This window comes from Rhododendron vialii, chromosome 13a (genome assembly GCF_030253575.1).
Source record: "Rhododendron vialii isolate Sample 1 chromosome 13a, ASM3025357v1".
NCBI lineage: Eukaryota > Viridiplantae > Streptophyta > Magnoliopsida > Ericales > Ericaceae > Rhododendron > Rhododendron vialii.
In genome coordinates this window covers 33,802,138-33,826,126 of record NC_080569.1, presented here as the reverse complement: position 1 = coordinate 33,826,126, position 23,989 = coordinate 33,802,138, and the positions used below count along the sequence as shown (strand labels likewise).

Sequence of the window (23,989 nt, the reverse complement as noted above, 5' to 3'; positions counted from 1 at the left end):
TTTTTGTGTAGTCATATCAATATTAAATTAAACTTCACTTTTGAGCCAAATTAAAGTTTTGATTGAAGAGCAAAAAAAGAAATTTATCTTACAAAAAGCTAGTATTATTTTGTGTAAGCAATATTATTTTTTATCTGTTCATTAATTTAGACATAATTATTCGAACTGCATCATAAAAAAAACAACTTAATCCGATAACTACAAGATGACAATGATGACTAGTTTTTGCATAACTAAAGTGTGAAGTAAGTTGTTAAATAATACATACAGGGGTACATATTCCGCGTGCATACGTCTCTGGGACCCGTCTTTGCAAACAGCTAGCGAAATTCAAAATATTAAGTTCGCTCGAATTCTTGTAAAATTAGCGAGTTCGCGATTTAGATGCGTGTACGTTACCAGCGAGCGAACTATGTGACTAAAAAGGTTATTGGGCCTTTCTACATATTGGCCTATCGCTGTTGATGGAAACATTTTATTTTCAGCCCACCATTAACACATACAAGAATTTTAGGAACTGGCGACCTAATTCTGGACCTAAATATTGGGCCTGAAGCAGCTGCTTAATTTGTTGGCTTCCCGTCGGACCAAACAAGTAGGATTTTTTTTTTTTTGTTTTTTTTACTTTTATCCCCAAAAATATAGACATTCTTTCTACTTCATTCTTAAACTATGTAACAGACAATTTTGTCCCCTCAACTTTCTGTTCTGCAATCTATTTTGTCCAAAATTATAAGAAATTGAACAAAATTTTACCTAGAAACTGGACGAAATAGATTGCAATCAAAAAATTGAGGGACAAAATTGTTGTTTACATAGTTGAGGAACGAAAAGCAGACAAAATATGAATAATTTAGGGGATAAAAGCAAATTTAACTCAGTAGGAAACACCGTAACTATTATGTAGTCATGATGCATTAGTGAGCTCTTTGTATCAACGTTTTGTGAGATATTCTCATGTCTATCAATGGGAATGAAATAGATAAAACTACACAGTAATCATCGAATCACATCATTGATCATAAACAAATGTTACAAGGGCAACGGGAACAAGAGTAACAATACAATTTATAAAGCTCCAACAGTGGGTATAGTAAGTAAAAATTATTCGAAAAGAAAAACGGGGTACAAATAACCACAGCGGATGCATCGGATGGACGTCAAGTGATTGATATTATCCCTCTAGGACCCAAACTTTTTTGTTTTCAAAGGAGAATTATCAAATTTGATCAACCATTAACAATAATGCTAATGTAGACGGATTTTTTTTTTTGGGGCTGGCTATTTAATCACAGCATGCTAATATGGGTATTGATAATTTAAGGACAATATTTATTATTTTCAAGGCAATTTATTATCCATTGCAGTTAAAGGAAATAAGGAGCAACACAACAAGGAGTAGCCCTCCCTCAATTATTTTCCTAACACTTCATTTCGGTGAAGGGTGGAAGAGTCCACCTTCCCTTATTTGGATACAAAGACTTGAAAACATAAATCGTTGAACTAAGTTATGGGGAGGACCACCGGAAAACGAAACATAAAACCAACAGCAAAGAAGAATTATTCATTTGCCGGGAACAAGAAGTTGTCTTTTGAGGGGTTCGGTGTCCTTATTCTTGAGAAAATTCATGTACCATATGGCCGATCCTCTAGGATGCCTTGTTAAATTTCCATCTCTAAACTCGATATAGATCAATCCAAAACGATGACTGTAACTAGCAGACCATTTGAAATTGTCAAATAGCGACCACAAAAAGTAACCCTTCACCTTAACGCCGTCGCTGCCAAAATAAGATTTGCACATAAAATAAGTTTTTATATTTTCGTTATTGCTCGAAACACTAGAGAGAGACAAAGTTATTTGAGTACGTACTCAATCGCTTCCCCAAGGCGGTGGATATGATCACGGTGGTAATCTTTCCTCATTTCATCTACTCTTGCTTCTGTAAATCTGTTTTTCGAACTACACTTTTCGCCCAACCCTGCCAAAAGGGAAGAATACTTAGGACCCAACCATGAGAGAAATCCCTTTTAGTTCTTTATGCATCAGAATTATCATTTCTCCACACTATTGAAAATTTAAAAAAAATGCTCAGATAGATAGGGGATTAATCACTTACCATTCTCTGTGATATAAATAATCGGGTTTTTGTACTTTTTCTTTATGTACATCATAGAATCATAAATTCCTTGTGGGTACACGTAGAGCCAACCACAACTAGCCTACAACATCATTGTCAGAAAAAGATATCTTAATTTCAGAACTAAACATTTTTTTACTAATAGAAGCTAGGTTTTTCTGTTTTGAACACCGAAAAAAAAATCAACAATAACAGAAGAAGGTTACAATGGATAAATGACAAGTATGTAAATCGACATCCCAACGAGAGTGACACCTCAATCTCACGGCAAATTGACATATGCCATATGCAGTACAATCCTTTTTTGGTGAACTTTTAATTGAAGTTTATATAGCTAGAGAGAGGCCTGACCAGTGGACCAATCGGAACCCCATTCCGCACACCTGGAAAAATTATCACATACCACCTTAGTAAAAGTATTGGAAGTTAGTTAGTTTAATAAGAATTTACAAATTTATAGTTCTGGGCTTACATGTGTACTTAACCTTAGGATCTGTGAGGTAGCTTAACGTTTCAACGTTAATGTTTGATGCATCTGCTGCATACCGGGCAGTATAGTAATTTATTCCGAGAAAATCATATGATCCTTTCAGTTTCTCAGATTCAATTTCTGAGAATTCGGGTAGACAGCTACCTACAAGTTTCCTCATGGATTCCGGATAACGACCATATACAATTGATCCATAAACCTAATCAAACACGTACAACATCAAGGAATCATAAAATGCAATCTCATAAAAATAAAACCGCGTTCAACGTCTACGTTGCATTTCTGAAAATAAAAACAAAACCAACATATTCTTTCCTTCTTTTCTAGCTAGGTATCTTTAGCTTGTACTATTTCATACGTGAAAAAGGTATGAAGGGCCCCATATAATTTGCATTTCGCGTGGCCCCGAATAAGCTAGAGTCCTTCATTTAAGTATGCATTTTCCCAAGCTAGAATGTAAGTAGTACTCACCATCCCAACATGAAATGCCGTGCTCGTTCTGCAGCATCGATATCAGCTTTCGAATCAGTGTAAGGCTCCGTTCAGATTATCACATTAGTGATTCCAATCTTTTTTTTTTTTCTAGGCAAACGGAATTTTTTATTAAATTTAAAAGGGTACATCGATGAGGAAACCAAAAATACAAAGATCTATCCAACCAAAGTTGGATAAAACACCCTCATATACTTACTCTACACCTTCACTTTTCGTATCCATTAGTGATTCCAATCTTCCCCTTTTGGCATGCCTATTAATGATCAAACATGCATGTTCCATATTCAATTAATTCATCAGAGCCATTTCCAAATCTCTAAAGTTTTGAGACGAGACAGAGGACGTCAATGATTTTATATCAATTAATTCTAGTTTATCATACAAGTGTGGGAAGTGGGAACCTAAGTAAAACTAATTGAACCTGATATTTTATATCATTTAATTATGTTGGTATGCGCGCATACAAACTTTTTGAGATTAAATGAAAACATGATTTACTATAATTCGTATCAAAATCCATTAAGATCATGATTAATTTAAGAGACATAACCATTTGCTATAAGCTCGTCAATTAGATCATTGTAAAACCGGATCCCTTCCTTGTTAATACCCAGGTTTAGCTGTCCATCTGACAATTGCATTATCGTACTAACATTAAAAACATGCCCAAGAAATTAAATTAAATACTACAATTAATTTGAAGGAAGGAATGTCAAAAGCAATTTCATAAAGCCAGCAAAAAGTACTGAAACAATCAAATCTGGATGATTTTGTCTACAACAATTAATAAACTTAATCACCCTTCTTTTATCAGGTAGGCAAACATAGAAAATAGACACAGAAGAGATAAGCCAAAAAATACGACATTTACAGGGTAGCAAAAAAACAGACTTCCCATCACGATGGTTTTGAGAGAGAATCAAATGGGCAATAAGATCAATACATGAGAAGTAGTAGCAACAATATTTCTTAAAGAATAGGGTGTAAATTCAAAGAATAACAAGCATTTGGTACATCTCAATGATTTGAATGAAGTACAGAATTACAAAAACTAAACAAAATCCTCAACAGTTGGCAGTGAATCAATTTGCAGTCTTGGATTTTCTCCGGCAAAGCAAAAACGGGTTCTTCCTCGGATAAGTCCTGGGCTGCCAAAGCCAGGGTATATTCGAGCGCCCGAGAAACTAGAACAGCAACCGCATTCCTGACTTGAATTCCCGACTTGAATGTACCTAGAGCATCTCGAGTTAGATTACGTAAAGAACAATGTTTTAAAAGGAAATAAGATAGGGGTTTTTTTTTTTTTCTAAACTTACATGACGGGAAAGCAATGGTAATTTCAACAAAAAAATAAAGTTTAATTTATCCCGAGAAAAAAAAACAATGTTAAATCGAAAAACAAAGTCATTTATCATAAAGCACATACAAACAGGGACACAAAACGTGACAAACAAATATTAATAGTCGGAATTTGTAAAACGACCGAATAAGTGCTTAATAGACTAAGATCCATGGCTATTTTGACCTTGACAGAACTTTATAATATTATTCTAATCTCCGAATGTGTCCCCAACTTGTCCTAACATTTTGGCTATTTTGAATCTCTTTTATACCAGATCTCTAATCTATATCTATATTATAAAACAGAGCGGTTTTTATGTACACATACAAACAAGAGTAGCTCTCCAGCCGTCAGATCAAATTTTCAATAGGTTATAGCCATCCAATCAACTTCTTTAATAAATTTATCCTCTCCCTCCCTCTCTACAAACAAGAGTAGCTCTCCAGCCGTCAGATCAAATTTTCAATAGGTTATAGCCATCCAATCAACTTCTTTAATAAATTTATCCTCTCCCTCCCTCTCTCTTTCCTTACTTCTTTGGCAATGTTGTCATTTCTAGGGACAAACATATTTTTTTTCTTTATTTAACAATGAGCCTTTTATTATCAAAACGTTTTCTTTTTCCTATTGTCAATCTTTAACTCTATTATTGGGATGTTGTGCATTGTCCACTCATCTGTTAGAAAACTCTATTTAATTTCTTTCTTCCATCAACTGAGGTAACAATAGAAAAATATTATAAAAACTTTACTCATACAAAAGAATAAACTTAAATTTTTTTTTTTTGGTAACAAGTTGTTTCACCTATTTCTTCGACGCATGATTGAAAGTAGTAGTGCTTGATAATTTGTCTCAGTTATAGGCCTGTAGCATTCCTTTGATTTGGAGGGGAAAAAAACTCAAGTTGTGGCATTCCATTGCAAGAATTATTTTTAATGTAAAAAAAAAAAAAACAACATTCATTAACTTACGGGAAGTGGAGTTTTAAAACTATTTTCATTTTTTTTTTGGATTAGTTGTTGGTTGAACTATATTAGATACGGGTGTGATATAAGTATTGGTTGATCGTGATAGCTGTTAACAAATGGTTGTGCATAAGTTAATTACAATTTTCATTTGGGTATGTGCTCCTACTTTTTCAACGAGTGTGGTATTATTTGTTGTGAAACTATTCTTAGAAGAAATTAGTTCAATTTATACCAGTTGTCTATTTGAAGAGAATTTTAAAAAATAAATTATAAAATTTTTCATTTGGGTTTTTTAAGATTACTAGAAGGGAAGGATAATTTTTTTTAAGTTGTAATAAAAAAGTGTTGTGTCGTGTCTTTTTTATTTATCGGCGCATTGTGCCGTGCCTTTAGGCACGGGTAATCACTAGTCTATATTATAAAATAGAGCGGTATTTTGTCTACTCATACAAACATGAGCATCCTTTAAACCATTGGATTGCAATTTCAATAGGTTACAGCAGTTGGATTGAATCATTGATTCCAACCTATTTCCCACGCCTGTTTACCTAATAGTTTTCCTCTTCTCCATCGTGTCTCCTCCTCTTCTCCATCGTGTTTCCTCTCTTCTCTCTACTCTCTTCCTCCATAGTTACTCTCTCTCTCTCTCTCTCTCCGCAAAATCCACTCCTCGGCACTCCGAAAAAAAAAAACCAGCACCCACAAAACTCCTCCACCAATCAGCTGTTCACGAAATCGATTTGGTTCTCCCTTTCCGGTACGACTCCCATTATCCTTAGGGTCTTCTTGTAGAAAAAAATAATGTGGCCTAAATTACTGTTTAGGATGAGAATTTTTTTGATGGGAGTCTTATGGGGGAAAAAATTGTTGTTTATAGGATGAGAATTTTTTTGCTGTTTAGAAAAAGAAAATCGATTTTGCTGTTTAAGATAGGAATTTTTTTGATCTATATCTTTTGTTATTTGTCTTTTAAAGTTGCTCACTTTGTATTTGTTAAAATGCATGTTTGACAGAGTGAAAATAGTAGAGAGTGAATTAATTCTTTATGCCCATTTTTGTGTAGCTCTCTTAATTTTTGAATAGACTTTGTGATCCAATACTGCGAGGACAGACGACATGATGGCAACAACATGTGGAGACATGTATGGGGAAATGCTAGGGACACGGCAAAGTGAATTCAACACTTTTTAAAAAGAATTCCAACTGAGAGTTTGTTTGTTGTGGACTTTGTTCCTCTTTCGTTTAAATGGTATTGTTTGATCAAATCAAATCATGTTAAGACCAGCACATCCATTTTCCTAGGTAACAATGTGATCAAATCATTACAGGACCAGCACATTCCTTTCCCTCGCTCTCTCCCCATCACCAAGCGTATGACCGAAACGTGTTGCGTCGTGCCTTCAGGCACAGGCATGCACTAATAACTTTACGAAATACATCGGTTTAAAGATATCAATTCTTTCGAGCCACGTGAATAGGCCCATCACTCAACGTTATACGCCCGAAATATTAAGGACAATATACACAATTTAAGGCCCGAAATATTAGCCCATTTTCTCTATACACCACACAGCAAGATGGAAAGAGTTGAAAGTCGTTTCAACCTGCACCAAAGAAGAGTGGCTATTCATTGCTTTTGGAACACTGTCACAGTGATTTTTTTTCCATTCCCCTTAATTCCCATTCCCTTCTTACCCCCTTCACCATGCCATTTCCTCCTAAAGCTTTGGACTTTCTCTCTCCTCTGCTTTCACTCTCTCTTGTGGATTTTGGTTGAGATTCTTCTTCGGCTTCTTCGAATGAGAGCTAGATGTACAATTTTTACCACATTTTTGGGTTGACCATCACCAATCTGTGATGGATTTAGAGCTCCAGCTTTCAAAAGTTTTTGTATAGGGCAAAGGTGGTGGAGTTTCCGCAATAGCGTAGCAACAATGGCGGTGACAGCAACATAACTTGGTACTTCAGCTTCATGCAAATTTAACTTTTCCAAAACCCAATCTTGAGGGGACTTTGTTGATTTTTCACTAGTGCTGCTGAATTTTTGCAGCTTTTGTCTATTCTTGATTTATTTCGATTACGTCTTTTTTAAGTGGTTTTTGTTTTACATGACCGTGGTAGTGTTTTCTAGTCCAACCGTTAGTGCATTTGCCTGTTCCTTGAAAAATGAACGCCTTTAATAGTGATGTACGGACACACATGTCCCTGTTAACATGTACTCCCTCCGTCCTATTTTATTTACTTTCACCATTCGCGTTTGTTAATCCGCAAATATGCTTTTTTTAAGTCCCACAAAGATTGTCAATGTAATCACATCAATGTACAAAAAAGAGTGTGCTTCCTTTCTTGCCCTTCTCTTTTTGTGTAGTCATATCAATATTTAAAACTTCACTTTTGAGCCAAAGTTTTGATTGGAGGGCAAAAAAAAGAAATTTATCTTACAAAAAGCTAGTACTTTCTTTGTCCCTTTTTAAGTGTCCTGCTTCATAATTTCAACTTATTAAAAAGACATCATCATTACACATTTCACATCAACTTTTACCTCCATTTCCCCTCCTTACTTTCTATGAAAATATCATCATTACATTTATACTTACTAATTTTTCAAAATGTAATCTACTTTTAGGAGCAAAATGAAAAATTTACCAACTTTTACCCACTAACTTTACAAATTGGACACTTATTAAAGAACAACCCGAAATGAAATACTGAACTCTAAAAAATGGACGGAGTGAGTATTATTTTGTGTAAGCAATATTATTTTTTATCTGTTCATTAATGTAGACATAATTATTCAAACTGCATCATAAAAAAATCAACATAATCCGATAACTATAAGATGGCAATGATGACTAGTTTTTACATAACAAAAGTGTAAAGTAAGTTGTTAAATAATACATACAGGGGTACATATTCCGCATACATACGTCTCTGGGACCTGTCTTTGCAAACAGCTTGCGAAATTCAAAATATTAAGTTCCCTCGAATTCTTATAAAATTAGCGAGTTCGCGATTTTGATGCGTGTACGTTACCAACAAGCGAACTATGTGACTAAAAAGGTTATTGGGCCTTTCTGCATATTTGCCTATCGATGTTGATGGAAATATTTTATTTTCAATCCACCATTAACACATACAAGAATTGTAGGAACTGGCGACCTAATTCTGGACCAAAACATTGGGCCTGAAGCAGGTGCTTAATTTGTTGGCTACCCGTCGGACCAATCAAGTAGGATGTTTTTTTTTTTTTTTTTTACTTTTATCCTAAAAAATATCGACATTTTTTCTACTTCATCATTAAACTATGTAACAGACAATTTTGTCCCCTTAACTTTCTGTTCTGCAATATATTTTGTCCTAAATTGTACGAAATTGGACAAAATTTTACCTAGAAACTGGACGAAATAGATTGCAATCAAAAAATTGAGGAACAAAATTGTTGTTTACATAGTTGAGGAATGAAAAGCAGACAAAATATGAATAATTTAGGGGATAAAAGCAAATTTAACTCAGTAGGAAACATCGTAACTATTGTGTAGTCATGATGCATTTGTGAGCTTTTTGAATCAACGTTTTGTGAGATATTCTCATGTCTATCAATGGGAATGAAATAGATAAAACTACACAGTAAGCATCAATCACATCATTGATCATAAACAAATGTTACAAGGGAGACGGGAACAAGAGTAACAATACAATTTATAAAACTTCAGCAGCGGGTATAGTAAGCAAAAATTATATGAAAAGAACAAGGGGGTACGAGATAACCATAGCGGATGCATCGGATGGACGTCAAGTGATTGATATTGTCTCTTCAGGACCCAAACTTCTTTGTCCGAAGGGGAATCTATCAAATTTGATCAACCTTTAACGAATAATCCTAATGTGGACGGATTTTGTGTGGGTGTGTGTGGGCAGGGGGGACTATTTAATCACACCATGCTAAAAAGAGTATTGATAATTTAAGGACAATATTTGTTATTTCAAAGCTATTTATTATCCATTGCAGTTAAAGGAAATAAGGAGCAACACAAATAGGGGTAGCCCTCCCTCAATTATTTTCCTAACACTTCATTTCAGCGAAGAGTGGAAGAGTCCACCTTCACTTATTTGGATACAAAGACTCGAAAACAGAAATCGTTGATGAGGAGGACCACCGGAAAACGAAACATAAAACCAACAGCAAAGAAGAATTATTCATTTGCCGGGAACAACAAGTTGTTTTTTGGTGGCTTCGGTGTCCTTATCCTTGAGGAAATTCATGTACCATATGGCCGATCCTTTAGGATACCTTGTGAAATTTCCATTTCTGTACTCAATATAGATCAATCCAAAACGATTAGTGTAACCAACATTCCATTCGAAGTCGTCAAACAGTGACCACGCAAAGTAACCCTTCACTCTAACGCCGTCACTGCCAAAATAAATAAGATTTGCACATGAAATAAGATTTTTATATTTTCGTTATTGCTCGAAACACTAGAGAGAGACAAAGTTATTCGAGTACGTACTCAATCGCTTCCCGAAGGCAACAGAGATGATCAATGTGGTATTTTGTCCTCATTTCATCCATTCTTGCTTCTGTAAATCTCTTTTTCAAACTACTCTCTTCGCCCAACCCTGCAAAAAGGGAAGAATACTTAGGACCCAACCAAGAGAGAAATCCCTTTTAGTTCTTTATGCATCAGAATTATTCTCCACACTATTGAAAATTTCAGGAAAAAAAATACTCAGATAGATAGGGGATTAATCACTTACCATTCTCTGTGATATAAATAATCGGGTTTTTGTACTTTTTCTTTATGTACATCACAATATCATAAATTCCTTGTGGGTACACATAGATCCAACCACAACTAGCCTGCAACATTATTGTCAAAAAAAGATATCTTAATTTCAGATCGAACTAAACATTTTTTTACGAATAGAAGCTAGGTTTTTTTTTGTTTTGAATAGCGAAAAAAAATCAACAATAAGAATCGACTTCCCAAAACAAGATTGACACCCAAATCTCACGAAAAACATATGCCATATATATGCAGTACAATCCTATTTTAGTGAACTTATGATTGAAGTTTATATAGCTAGAGAGAGGCCTGACCAGTGGACCAATCGGAACCCCATTCCGCACACCTGGAAAAATTATCACATACCACCACTTTAGTAAAAGTATTGGAATTAGTTAGTTTAATAAGAATTTACAGAGTTATAGTTCTGGGCTTACTTGTGTACTTAACCTTAGCATCTGTGGCGTAGCTTAACTGTTCAACCTTACTGTTTAATGCATCTGCTGCATACTGGGCAGTATAATAATTTATTCCGAGAAAATCATATGATCCTATCAGTTTCTCAGATTCAATATATGAGAATTCGGGTAGACGGCTACCGACAAGTTTCCTCATGGATTGTGGATAATGACCATATACAATTGGAACCAAAAACCTGATCAAACACGTACGACATCAAGGAATTATAAAATGCAATATCAACTGTAAATGCAATCTCATAAAAATAAAACCACGTTCAACGTCTACGGTGCATTTTTGAAAATAAAAACAAAACCAATTAACATATTCTTTCCTTCTTTTCTAGCTAGGTTTCCTTAGCTTGTACTATTTCATAATTTGCATTTCGCTTGGCCCCGAATAAGCTAGAGTCCTTCATTAAAGTAGTACTCACCATCCCAACATGAAATCTAGTGCTCGTTCTGCAGCATCGATATCAGCTTTTGAATCAGTGTAAGGCACCATCCAGGTTACATCATTAGTGATTCCAATCTTCCCCTTTTGGCATGCCTATTAATGATCAAACATGTTCCATATTGAATTCATCAGAGCCATTCCAAATCTCTAAAGTTTTGAGACGAGACAGAAGTCAATGATTTTATATCAATTAATTCTAGGTTATCATACTAGTGTGGGAAGTAGGAACTTAAAGTAAAACTGATCGAACCTGATATTTTTTTCTATAGAGATCTACTGCAGCTGCATGAGCAAGAAGAAGGTTGTGCGCGACTATGTAAGGTTCTGTAGCAGGGTTCCCATTGTCAAATGGTTCCGATGGAGTTCTTGTATTAGATCGATGCGACTGCTCGAAACTCCATGTGCTATCTTCTGTCGAAGATGTAAGAGGTGTTACCGCAGTAGTGCCTCGACCTGGTGCGAACGCACCAGTTACATACCCTCCGTAACTGAACATATGTGACTCATTTAGTGTGATCCAATGTTTCACTCGATCACCAAACTCCCAAAAGCAAAGATCCACGTAGTCACAAAAGTCGGCCCTAGCATTTGATAGAACACCAAAGCTCATTTGATTACTTCAGCTAATTAATAATACTCGTTAATTACAATATCTATGAGGTAAGTAATAAAATCGGATATATGTATATAGCTAAGTAATAAAATCGGATTCGATCACTTACACTATTTTAGAACTTAGAAAGCCGCCATATGCATCTTCCAATGCTTGGGGAACGTCCCAATGGAACAGAGTCACAAATGGTGTTATACCTACGTACGTACACCAATACAAATTATGTTGGCATGTGCACATACAAACTTTTTGAGATTAAATGAAGACATGATTTACTATAATTCGTATCAAAATACATCAAGATCATGATTAATTTGAGAGACATAACCATTTGCTATAAGCTCGTCAATTAAATCATTGTAAAACTGGATCCCTTCCTTGTTAATACCCTGGTTTAGCTGTCCACCTGACAATTACATTATAGTACTAACATTAGAAACATGCCCAAGCTAGAAATTAAATTAAATACTACAATTAAACTGGTTGAAGGAAGGAATGTCAAAAGCAATTTCATTAATTGATGTTATTAATTTGCAATTCCATAAGTGATTGCATAAAGCCAGCAAAAAGTACTGAAACAAGCAAATCTTACAAGGCAAGATTCTGGGCCATGAGATTGAGAATCTAAAGCCCTCCAAACTCATTTTCTTCATGATCTTCACATCTTCCTACAATATTTCATATGTTCCGAGACGAAAGGGCGGTTAAAAAAGACGTTATTTTTTTTTGCTTAGCAAAAAAAAAAAAATTATTGCCATCACTATTCGTAGCACGTGCTAGCTACCTATATTATTCAAAACAATTTACCTTAAATTGATGATAAAAATCAATTGCCGTGTTTCCGTTACTGCCATCAGTGATCCTACCTGCCATTTCACCATGAACATCCAAAAAGATGAAAAGATGGTTATTGCTAATTAAGAACAAGGCCTAGCTAATTGTTGAAAAACTAGCTGTTAGCTCTCTTATGCAGATTTGCATGTTAAATATTTGGTAATGTATTTTTTTTTTTTTGAATAGCAAAAAAGGATTTATTAATCGATCATTGAAAATAAATTACAAAGATTAATTAAAAGGATCCAAGCATGTAGTATCAAACCGGAGGAAGAGAAAACCACAAGAAATACAACTCATCACTCCGACAATCACATGCCAAGCCAGTCCCTTGTGGTTAGAATAGGTTTTTTATTTCTATGGACACAAGTGATACAACCACATATATATATATATATATATATATATAGAGAGAGAGAGAGAGAGAGAGAGAGAGAGAGAGAGAGAGAGAGAGAGAGAGAGAGATTACCAGGCCATCTCTGAGTGAAATCATCCCACATGCTTGGGCCACGACCCCCTTCCTTTGCCGCGCCTTCAATCTAAGAAAAAACACCAAAACCAAACAGTTTATCTTTATATTTGTAGAAGTAGAAAGTTCCTCTATTGAAGATTTAAAAATATTACATTTGACCACCAGACTCCATTTCAATGGAGAAAGCTATGGGTAGTACCACAGTAATTGGGACGGAAGCAAATGAGAAGTGTGCTCCCAGTTTTTTTTTTGTTTTTGTTTTGTTCGTGATTTGTAGATGATTAACCATGGATTAATAAACATACACATGCAATTGATATATATTTTTTTTTTGATCCGCACATGCAATTGATATGTGTAACAGTGTGTTCCATGCAAAACTAATTACTCAGTCTGTCCCCCATCCTTGGTTCTTCTGTCCTTTCCGAATGTCGACCCCCACAATATATATGGTCTGTTTCGAAAAATCAAAGCAACAATTTTTGTTAATTACTATCCAAACGTGATGGTCCTGATGGAGAAGTATGCTCCATGTAAAACTAGTTACTCGCTCTGTTATTCTTGATTCTTCTGTCCTTTCAGAATGTTCCCGCGATATTGTCCATTTCATAAAATCAAATTAAAGCAGCAATTTCTTTTTGACTTTCTGAGACTATCCAAATGTACATATATATCTCCATCTTGGTTTTATCACTTACATATTAACAAATTCCTTTCCCTTTGTTGATAAAATATTACAACTTCTATAAAAAAAAATAAATAAAAACCTAAATACTATGAGACATGGGAGTACCTGATAAGCAGCTGATGCTGCGCCGAAAACAAAATCGTTAGGAAAAGAGGCACGATGGATTAAAGGAAAACCATTGCCAATAACTGGCAAGTGATTTCCATTAGCGTAGCCATCGCCTTGAGCCTCCATTGCTTATTTTTTGCAAATAATAGCACTCGTTACTGAAGACAAAGGAGCTTATGTATAGCTTGTATACTAGTGTTGTGGTTTTTTTGTGCTTACAAACTTGGGTTTATATAGGCGTGCAGGAGTATTGCATGTGATTCATGCATGTTGGACGGTACTGTAGGTACCTTCATATTTTGGGCACATGTTTTCCGGTTTTTTTTGTTTTTTAATCTATAAAAGTAATATTTTATTAGGAAAATGGAGAAAGGAAATCTAATCAAAAGTTAGAAAATACAGCTATGGGGACTAAGCCCACACACCTATAGGCCTAAAAATCCCAAATATATAATAAATAGCTCAAACAAACCCCTGAAGGCCTAAAAAGCCTAAATCTTACAATAAAGCACGCACAAAATAATCTAGCCCACTTTGGTGGGTTAAGCCCAGCCCAAAAAAACCTAAAACCTAAACTCTCCCATTAAAGATATTCAGTCGCCGCTGATAGCCACCGCCCGCCACCATGATTAAACAGTCACAACCTACCACCACCAATCGCCACCTCCAAACACCACCAAGCGACATATAATGTGATCAAAGTTTGGGAGCCTTATTTTTTTACTTTTTACATTTTTGGTTTTTTGTATCATGGCCAGAATGTATTATGAATTTGTAGAGTGTTTGAAAAAAATGCGCATGATATATTTTGCAACAGAAGTAATATTTGTGAGATATACATGCAGATTACATTTGTAGCTCTTTTGTATATATTAACCAAAATGAGAAAACTGAAAAATAAGAAATCAAAAAGTTCGTCTCCCTCTATTTCTGGCTTTTGTTCACTAAAGTCAAAAACCAAAAATGCATTATAGAGAACTAGTTTTTGACAACCACTGCTTGGTGCAGTTGGTAAGTCTCTGCCTCTCCTTTGTGGAAGATTTTGGGTTCAAGCCCCACATGGGACAGGTCTTATGAAGGACAGGACTATGAATAGACTCTGGACCCCGTGGTAATACTGACATCCTTACTAACCTCTGCTGATGTATAAAAAAAAAAACCGTTTTTGTTGACTCCAACCAATCACCTAGAAGTCAAAATCGGAAAAGTAGGTATTCAGGTACCCCTTCGGCAAATGTAGGGTCCCAAATGCATAGGTTAAACAAATTTGGGACTCATACCTCATGCATTGTCTGCATTATGCTCTCTTATTAGTTTTTTTTCTAAAGAAATTATTAATCTTAATTTGAACAAGACGCCAATCTAAAAAAAAAAAAAAAACCTATCATAAATAAAACTCCGAAACCTAACTATACCAACTTGCCAAGCACCTTCAATCCTCAAACCCCAAACCGCCGAGAAAATCAAACCAGACTCTAAGGGCACCACGACGTAGAGGAAACCAACTCAAACTATAATCAGACAACAAACTCACAACCCAAACTGTTGTTTTACTAGGGAAAAAATTTTGACGAATTGATCACGCATTTTCGATATCCAAATGAGCTGATGTTTTACTATGACCAATATTAAAATAACTTTTTAAATAAATTGAACAACTCCAATTATTAGCATGAGACCCAAAAAAGAGAGTTCCATACAATCTGATGAACAACAATGACCACTGACGTACTCATAATTGGGCTCTTTATAAATGGATGACACATATATATAGCTGTTTCAATTCCCTCATCATCAAAAAGTCAAATGTTCAATGGGTATGGTGAATGATCGATGAACACCCGGTAAGATGTAATCAGGCGATGGGTAGGGTTTGCAAATGATCGGAGTTGCTCAGATAAAAAGAACTATTTTCGAACTCGAGTCGATAGGTAAACGAACGAGCTCGAACTATTTTCTTCAACTTGTTTCAAATGTGAGCCGAGCACAAGCTATAGCTCGACTCGAAGGAGCTCGCCCAATCATAGGCGCGTAAATGTTCACATACGCGCCCCTTAATTTATCCTTGCTAAGTCTATTTTATATTATTACTTGGAGTTTAATACTTGATTTTTGTATTGTAGGTGTTTGGAAGCTTAATACCGTAAAGTCAATTAAATTCATTGAATTGGATATTATAATACTCTTGGCCTTAGTAAAGATGTGCATGTGGGAACCCACGGAAAAAAATATTATTGGCCCTGTTCCGTAGCGGGCCAGGCTTATAATTCCAAGAGTAGAAAAATAAGGCTTTAGGATGTTAGCTACAGCACCTTATAAAAGGCAGATGAAGGCTACGCACGAAAGGGATTCTGACGGAAGAAAAGGACGAAAAGAAAAAGCTGCGTTTCTGGGATTTTTTTCGACGGACGAACGAAACAGAGAACAAAGTGCAGAGATCTCTTCGTAGACCATGCATGGATATCACGCAAAACAGAGGCAGGTGCTCTTGAACGAAGAACAGGCTACCGATTCTTTTTGTTCCGAATATTATTAAGTTTTCTTCTGCGTTTTTTTTTCCTTCATGTTATGTTATATTTTGTTCAATTACTCGCACTTCAGTAATTAGTTTTAATTTCTATTTTTAATTAAAGTTGTTCGTTGGTTATTATTTAACTTAGATCCTGTGTTTATTTTATATCCCGAGTAATAAAAAGCATGATTAATTCTAGGGTTTTATTCATTTTATTTTTAATAATGAGTGAGTAGTTTTTCTGAGGTTTGGTCGCTGGGTAAAGGCGCCGCGACCCAATTAGGATTCGTCTCGCAATTTTTTGCACATTAATTTAATTAAATAATTTAGTTGGTGAAAACTACGTCTGTTGGATGAATCCGAGACATTGCCAAGACTCATGTGAGCAGGAACGGGGGACCAAAATCTGTTTGCTGTTGTGTACGGAACTGGCAACCTTAGGATTCGCATCCTTCGGAGTTTCTAATTCTCCCTAAATTTAATCGTTTTTTAGAACCTTAAAAAGCTAGCGGATTTTGATTGAGTAGCGAGCGCCAGATTCCCTACGACCGTGCCTCTCTTTTTAATCGTTTGAGCAAATTATCTGTTAGTATTTTTTTTAATTAATCAACTAAAAGACAAGGGGTGGCTACCTAAGAGCTATTTTAATACTACAACCCGAGGTTTCATAGCGCACACTTCACCGTCCTTAGTGATTCGACTCCGGTCTTACCGGGTATTGTGCTACATCGGTCTCAGCCCTACGCTTGGGGCAACCCATTATTTTAGGTCTAGGAATCGGTCAAGCATTTTTGGCGCCGTTGCCGGGGATGGTATCGTGTGTTAAGAATTCGGGTAGCCATTTTATTTTCTTTTCTTTTCAGTTTCTGTAGTTGTTTCGAGTCAACATAGGTAGAGGTGGGCAATCCTCCATCATAGGAAAGCAATCACCTCTAAAGCCTAAGTACTACCGAGACAATACTAGGCGTCTCGTAGCCATTGAGAGAGAGACGAGAGTAATCGTGGAGGAGGAATCTTTTAGTAGTGATTTTTTTGATATCGGTGGCCATTTCGTTGATATAATAATTGAGCCACCAATAGCAGAGCCACCGATGTCAATGCGTGCACACATGCATCCTGAGAGGACCACGCCTCTTGGTCCAATAGTTCTACCAACCGAGACGGTGGAAGCACGCAATGCTTTCACCATTAAGCTTGGTACGCACAATGCCCTTCCCCTGTTTTATGGAAAGAAGAATGAGGATCCGTATGAGCGCGTCCGTCATTTCGAGGGGTTGGTGCACCCTAACCACCACTACTCAGTGGGAGAATGCTTGCCTTAAGCTTTTCCCAGCCTCGCTCAGGGACAATGCAGATAAGTGGCTGCGGATGCAGAAGCCACAATCTCTCAGGACGTGGGCTACTGTCCGAGATTTATTTTACAAGAAATATTTCTCGAAAAGTAAATCGAAGCACCTGACTCGCCAAGTCCAATCGTATAAGAAGAAAAAGGGCGAGTCATTTTTAAGGTGCTGGAAGCGGTTCAAGGACTTGCTGTTGTCCTTACCGCATCATGGTTTCATGAAACACCAGTTGGTGTCATTTTTCTATTTGGTCTTGAATGTTGCTACAGTCCAACAAATGGAGTACCTCTGTAAAGAGGAGGATTTTCTAGATAAGTTTCCGGATGATGCGTGGGACTTTCTCGATGAGTTGGCCGAGAAACACCGAAGTTGGAAACCTTCCGACCTCGGTGATAGGGCCATGGCTGCACAGGGACCAAGTAGGTCTGGCATTTTTCCTTCGAGTGTGCGAGAGCACAATGTCCAGTCTCAACTGGACAAGATGATTACACAATTAGAGGACTTGAAGCTTAAGCAAGTCCATCAGGCGAATGAGGTGAGAGTCGAAGAGGTGTGTGCGTTATGTGAGTGTCCGGGGCATCTTGTCACTGCTTGCCCTGCGTTTCCCATTGTTAAAGGCGCATACCTTAGTAATCAGGCTGAGGTGAATGCAATAAACCAGCGTTGGGACCCATATTCAAATACCTACAATCCAGGGTGGGGCCCAAAACCCACTTTTGAATTGGAGGGATCAAAAAGCCCCGGTGCAACCCCAAGCACCACCTCAGCCGCAAGTTCAGCAATTTCGGCCTCCTCAAGGCCAAATGACCCAGTTCCGTTACCCCCCTCAGCAGCAGCAGGGGTTTGGTCCTTCATCTTTTGGACCACCCCCTGGCATTAACCATCCCCCGCGGGATAAGCAGACTGATGAGATGATGAAGGCTCTCATGCATTCTCAAATTAGCTTTACTGAGCAAACCAAACAGGCAATTGGTGACATTATGACCCAATTGACCCAGTTAACGGCGGCAGTTGGACAAGTAAAACAGGAGAAGGGAAAGTTTCCTTCTTAACCTTTAGTCAATGCCACTGGTACTCATTATGTGGGCGATTCTTCTGGCCCAAGTAATCCGAATCTTAGTCTGGAAGAGGCTAAGGCGATTACCACTCTCAGAAATGGGAAGGTGATCGACAAGGACTTACCCCCAAAGCAGAAATCGGTGCCACCCCTGGTGCCGGTAGCTAGTCCAACAGTCGTTCCAAACTTGGGAAGTGTTCCTGAGGTAGAGAAAGAGGCGGAGTCTCCTAAAGTGGTGGTGCCTGCAACTATGGCCCCCGCGACTCTAACGCCACCAGTTGCTCCATATCCAAATCGCTTGGTGGCGAAACCTAAGGTCAATGTAAACTTTCAAATGCTTGAATTATTCAAAAAAGTTTAGTTTTCTATCTCCTTGATGGAAGCCATTGACGCAATTCCTCAGTTTGCGAAGGTCTTGAAGGATCTATGCACGTCAAAGCGGAGAACTAAGAGTCAGGACACAGTGCTTCTGATGGAGCAAGTGAGCTCCATTCTCCAGGCTGAAATCCCCACCAAGTGTAAGGACCCTGGTTGTCCCACCATCCCTATAGCTATCGCAGGCCAAAAGTTTGATAAAGCTTTGCTGGATTTAGGAGCAAGTGTCAACTTGCTCCCCTATTCGGTGTACTTGAAGCTAGGCTTAGGCTATTTGAAAGCCACTCTAGTCACGCTACAGTTGGCTGACCGGAGTGTGAGAGTTCCAAAGGGAGTGGTGGAGGATGTTTTAATTCAAGTGGGCGAGTTCCTGTTTCCAGTTGATTTCATCGTCCTGGATACTTGCCCGATTCCAGAGGTTTTTAAGAAGACTCCTATCATTCTTGGTCGTCCATTTCTAGCCACCTCTAATGCTATCATGGATTGCAAAACTGGACAAGTCCAATTATCGTTTGGGGACTTGAAAATGGAGGTGAACGTTTTCAACGTGAATAGTCGGGTTGAGGATGATGAGGAGATATATGAGGTGAGTTTGATCGACACGCTCGTGCAAGAACATGTCAATAGTGTGTTGTACAAAGATCCTCTGGAGATAGCATTAACCGCCGAAGAGGCGTCATTCTTAGATTCTCCAGAGGTAGGGAATCTAATGGAGATGCTTGCAGTGGAGGATGTGTGTGGCGCCGCTTGGAACCCAGTTCCTGAGCCGCTAGGCGCCCCACTTCCTAAAGCTCTCCCATCATCTGTCCAGCCGCCTAAACCTGAGTTAAAGCCTTTGCCGGACACGCTTAAGTATGCCTTCCTTAAAGGCGATGATACTTTTTCAGTAGTGATTTTCTCATCCCTCGAGGAGGATCTAGAGGCTAAGTTGCTTGCCTTGTTGAGAAAGCACGTGGGCGCGATAGGCTGGATAATAGCAAATTTGCAAGGTATCAGTCCAACGGTGTGTACACACCGCATTTTTCTAGATGAGGATGTGAAGCCTTCTAGGCAACCTCAGCGTCGTCTGAAACCCAATATGAATGAGGTGGTTCGGGCTGAGGTGCTGAAGCTCTTGGATGCAGGTATTATTTACCCGATAGCCCATTGTGAGTGGGTGAGCCCGGTGCAGGTAGTGCCTAAGAAGGCTGGCGTGACAGTTGTGAGGAACGGTGAGGGCGAGCTAGTGCCAACCCGTGTTCAAACTGGGTGGCGAGTTTGCATAGATTACCGGAAGCTCAATGCGAGCACCCGAAAAGACCACTTCCCTCTCCCATTCATTGATCAAATTCTGGAAAGAGTGGCTGGCCGGGCGTTTTATTGCTTCTTGGATGGGTACTCTGGCTACAATCAAATTGAAGTAGCCATGGAGGATCAGGAGAAGACCACCTTCACGTGTCCTTATGGCACGTTTGCCTACCGTCGCATGCCGTTTGGTTTGTGCAATACTCCCGGCACCTTTTCAAGGTGCATGATGGGAATATTTAGCGACATGGTAGAAAAGATAGTAGAGGTGTTTATGGATGATTTTTCAGTTTTCGGGAATTCGTTTGACGAATGCCTCGAGAATTTAGGAAAGGTCTTGCAACGGTGCAAGGAGAAACAACTTGTGCTTAATTGGGAGAAATGCTACTTCATGGTGATCCAAGGGATTGTGTTGGGACACATTGTCTCATCCAAGGGTATTAAGGTAGACAAGGGGAAGATTGATTTGATTGCGAATCTTCCTTCTCCCAAGATTGTAAAGGATATTCGGTCTTTCTTAGGTCACGCCGGTTTTTACCGGCGTTTTATTAAGGATTTCAGTGCCATCTTCCGACCGTTGTGTCAGTTGTTGTCGAAGGATACACCCTTTGTGTGGTCCGACGCGTGTGAGGAGGCATTTAATACATTAAAGCGGAGTCTCACTACTCCGCCGATTGTTCAGCCTCCAGATTGGAGTTTGCCCTTTGAGTTGATGTGCGACGCTTCCGACTATGCAATTGGGGCAGTTTTAGGGCAACGACGAGGGAAAGATCACTACGTCGTGTATTATGCGAGTAAGACTTTGAATGAGGCACAAATGAACTACACCACTACCGAGAAGGAATTGCTCGCGGTGGTGTTTGCCTTAGATAAGTTCCGGTCTTACTTGGTGGGTTCGCAGATTGTGGTGTATACCAATCATGCGGCCTTGAAGTATCTGATGACCAAGCAGGATGTGAAGGCTCGCCTTATCCGGTGGATTCTTTTGCTACAAGAATTCCACCTCGTGATTAAGGATAAAAAAGGGGTTGAGAATGTAGTGGCCGACCACCTGTCTCGTCTGGAGTTTGAGGACCCCACCTCTCATCTCACCATTGTGGATTCTTTCCCTGATGAGCAGTTGTTCATTGCTAATGTGTGCCCATGGTTTGCAGATATCGCCAATTACTTGGTGACTGGGCAAATTCCACACCATTGGTCTACAGCTGAGAAGCATCGGTTTTTGCAAGAGGTCCAGCAATATATTTACGATGATCCATATGTGTTCAGGTATTGCGTGGACCAGATTATGCGTCAGCATGTCCCCGAAGCTGATCAAAGGGGAATTCTTGAGTTTTGTCACACTGAGGCGTGTGGAGGTCATTTCTCCGCGAAGAAGACTGCCGCCAAGGTCAATGAGTGTGGTTTCTATTGGCCGAGTCTATTTAAAGATGTGTACGTTTTTTTAAGTCATGTGACCGATGTCAGAAATTAGGTAAAATTGGCTCGCGGAATATAATGCCCCTCCAGAACATTTTTGTGATAGAGGTTTTCGATTGTTGGGGCATTGATTTCATGGGCCCGTTTCCGGGGTCATACGGTTATGAGTACATCCTCCTAGCGGTGGATTACGTTTCCAAGTGAGTTGAGTCAATTCCCACTAAGACCAGCGATTCTAGGGTCGTGCTAGAGTTCTTGCGAACTAACATTTTGTCAAGGTTTGGCATGCCACGTGCCATTATCTCTGATCAAGGCACACATTTTTGCAATAGGTCTTTTGGGGCATTAATGAGCAAGTATGGCATCTCTCATAAGGTGTCTACTGCCTATCACCCGCAAACCAACGATCAGACTGAGCTAGCAAATCGCGAGATTAAAGGGATTCTAGAGAAGACCGTGAACCCGAATAGGAAGGATTGGTCACTTCAGTTGACCGATGCCTTGTGGGCCTACCGCACTGCTTACAAGACCGTGTTGGGTGCTTCACCCTACCGGCTCGTTTATGGTAAGGCTTGCCACTTGCCCGTTGAGATGGAGCATAAGGCCTATTGGGTCATTAAAACGTTGAACGCATGTTTACCTAAGGCGGGTGCCCATAGGAAGCTTCAGTTGTGTGAGCTCGAGGAGATTAGGAATGACGCATATGAGAGTGCGAGTATTTATAAGGCTAAGATTAAGGCGTATCATGATAGGAATATTCAGCGCAAAACCTTTAGTGTTGGTCAAAAAGTGTTGCTATATAACTCGCGCCTTCATTTATTTCCTGATAAGTTAAGGTTCCGTTGGGATGGTCCCTACGTTGTGCATAAGGTTTACCCAAATGGTTCAGTAGATGTTTGTGACCCAAAAAATAATAATATTTCCAAGGTTAATGGGCAGCGTCTTAAGCCGTTTTTGGAATATGTGGAAGTAGGTGAACCGGATGAGGTGTTGGTCGATCCTGTTTATTCGGATGACCTTGTTGTGTAGCCGTTGGGCTATGTTCCGACGGGTAGCTTTCGCGTACCACTCTCTTCACTAAGAAGTAGACCCGGCTCCTAGCGATAGGGGTACCCATCATTGACTTGGGTTTTGGGAACAATCTTCGTACACTTGTTCTTTTATTTCTTGTTAAGCATTAAAATTAATAATAAAAAAAAAGGAATTTGGAAAAGGAAAGAAATTAGCATAATGGTCTGGTATAGCCACCTAGTCGAAGCTATGTATGTAGTACTTAGGAGGTTGGGTCTGACGGCAGGCACGTAGTTAGCAGCGAGAATTCTGTCTGAACCATCTGACTTCAATGTCCAAACTCTGTGGAGATTGCTTCACAAACGGAGTGGTGGGTAAGGAATCTGGCAGCCCCAGAGGGAGTGACAGCCTATTAGATGATGGTACCACTTATCAAGATATCGTTGAATCCTATGCATATTGTCCTTCCAACAAATAGGGAAACACAGTCTTTGGCCAGGGAAAAAAGTAGTACTCGTGTCTTTCGCGTGAAGAAAGTGGATGGTTTAATTTTGTGTCTTTCATTTTATTTCTTGTCTTGCTTATTTCTTTTAGTTATTTTTCTTGCTGTCTTGGAGGCTAATATTTTGTAGCTTGTTTGATCCAAGTTGGGGGGGTCTCCCTCTATCTATAGTTTACTCTGCTTAGCCCCTCTTTTTCAAGATGATATCTATCCTCTTTTTTATGTTTATGTCATATCTTTATTTTTCATGCTTTCAATGTGGACATTGAATAGTTCAAGTTGGGGGGAGAGATCACTTTATTCTTTATTTTGTTTAAAAAAATTGAAAAAATAAAAAATAGTAGGATTCTTTTTGATCCTATGGGCAATGGGCTGTGATTGGTGGAAAAAGAGAGTTTTCAATACTTGGCATTCCGTTCATGAGATCGTGTATCCACTTTGTAGAGCTTTCTTTTTGTGTCAACTTGTGCAGAGTATTTTGCTTTCAGTTACATAATTTCGACTGCACATATTGAGAGTAATATGCACATTGTTTCGAGTGATTTCATTTGTTGAGTGCATGACACGGTGAGATTTGAAGTCGAAACTCGGTCCGGAGAGAACTTTTAATTATTTCTCACTTGTGACCGAAGC

General features: G+C 38.4%; 2 protein-coding genes across 2 annotated transcripts; both read right to left on the bottom strand.

Annotated features, from left to right (window-relative positions):
• Positions 1-1,311: 1,311 nt before the first annotated feature.
• On the bottom strand, positions 1,312-2,841 carry LOC131315301 (oleuropein beta-glucosidase-like). Its single transcript, XM_058344459.1, has 5 exons — positions 2,614-2,841; positions 2,493-2,524; positions 2,121-2,223; positions 1,874-1,982; positions 1,312-1,781 (listed from the first exon to the last, which is right to left on the bottom strand). The coding sequence occupies exons 1-5, from the start codon at positions 2,789-2,791 to the stop codon at positions 1,565-1,567; spliced, it is 639 nt and encodes a 212-aa protein (XP_058200442.1). The 5' UTR covers positions 2,792-2,841; the 3' UTR covers positions 1,312-1,564.
• A 6,431-nt stretch (positions 2,842-9,272) lies between these two features.
• LOC131315299 (strictosidine-O-beta-D-glucosidase-like) lies at positions 9,273-14,068 on the bottom strand. Its single transcript, XM_058344457.1, has 13 exons — positions 13,851-14,068; positions 13,055-13,124; positions 12,559-12,617; positions 12,344-12,419; positions 12,080-12,157; positions 11,861-11,948; positions 11,389-11,719; positions 11,116-11,231; positions 10,661-10,878; positions 10,538-10,569; positions 10,195-10,297; positions 9,948-10,056; positions 9,273-9,850 (listed from the first exon to the last, which is right to left on the bottom strand). The coding sequence occupies exons 1-13, from the start codon at positions 13,977-13,979 to the stop codon at positions 9,634-9,636; spliced, it is 1,626 nt and encodes a 541-aa protein (XP_058200440.1). The 5' UTR covers positions 13,980-14,068; the 3' UTR covers positions 9,273-9,633.
• Between the last annotated feature and the right edge of the window lie 9,921 nt (positions 14,069-23,989).

Excerpts from the sequence above, each read along its gene's own strand:
- LOC131315301 (XM_058344459.1), bottom strand. The coding sequence starts at position 2,791 with ATGAGGAAACTTGTAGGTAGCTGTCTACCCGAATTCTCAGAAATTGAA. Across the intron at positions 1,983-2,120 it reads TATTTATATCACAGAGAATG|GGTTGGGCGAAAAGTGTAGT; the intron begins GTAAGTGATTAA and ends CCCTTTTGGCAG. Across the intron at positions 1,782-1,873 it reads CGCCTTGGGGAAGCGATTGA|CGACGGCGTTAAGGTGAAGG; the intron begins GTACGTACTCAA and ends TTATTTTGGCAG.
- LOC131315299 (XM_058344457.1), bottom strand. The coding sequence starts at position 13,979 with ATGGAGGCTCAAGGCGATGGCTACGCTAATGGAAATCACTTGCCAGTT. Across the intron at positions 12,618-13,054 it reads TTTCACTCAGAGATGGCCTG|GTAGGATCACTGATGGCAGT; the intron begins GTAATCTCTCTC and ends GTGAAATGGCAG. Across the intron at positions 11,949-12,079 it reads TGACGAGCTTATAGCAAATG|GTATAACACCATTTGTGACT; the intron begins GTTATGTCTCTC and ends GTACGTACGTAG.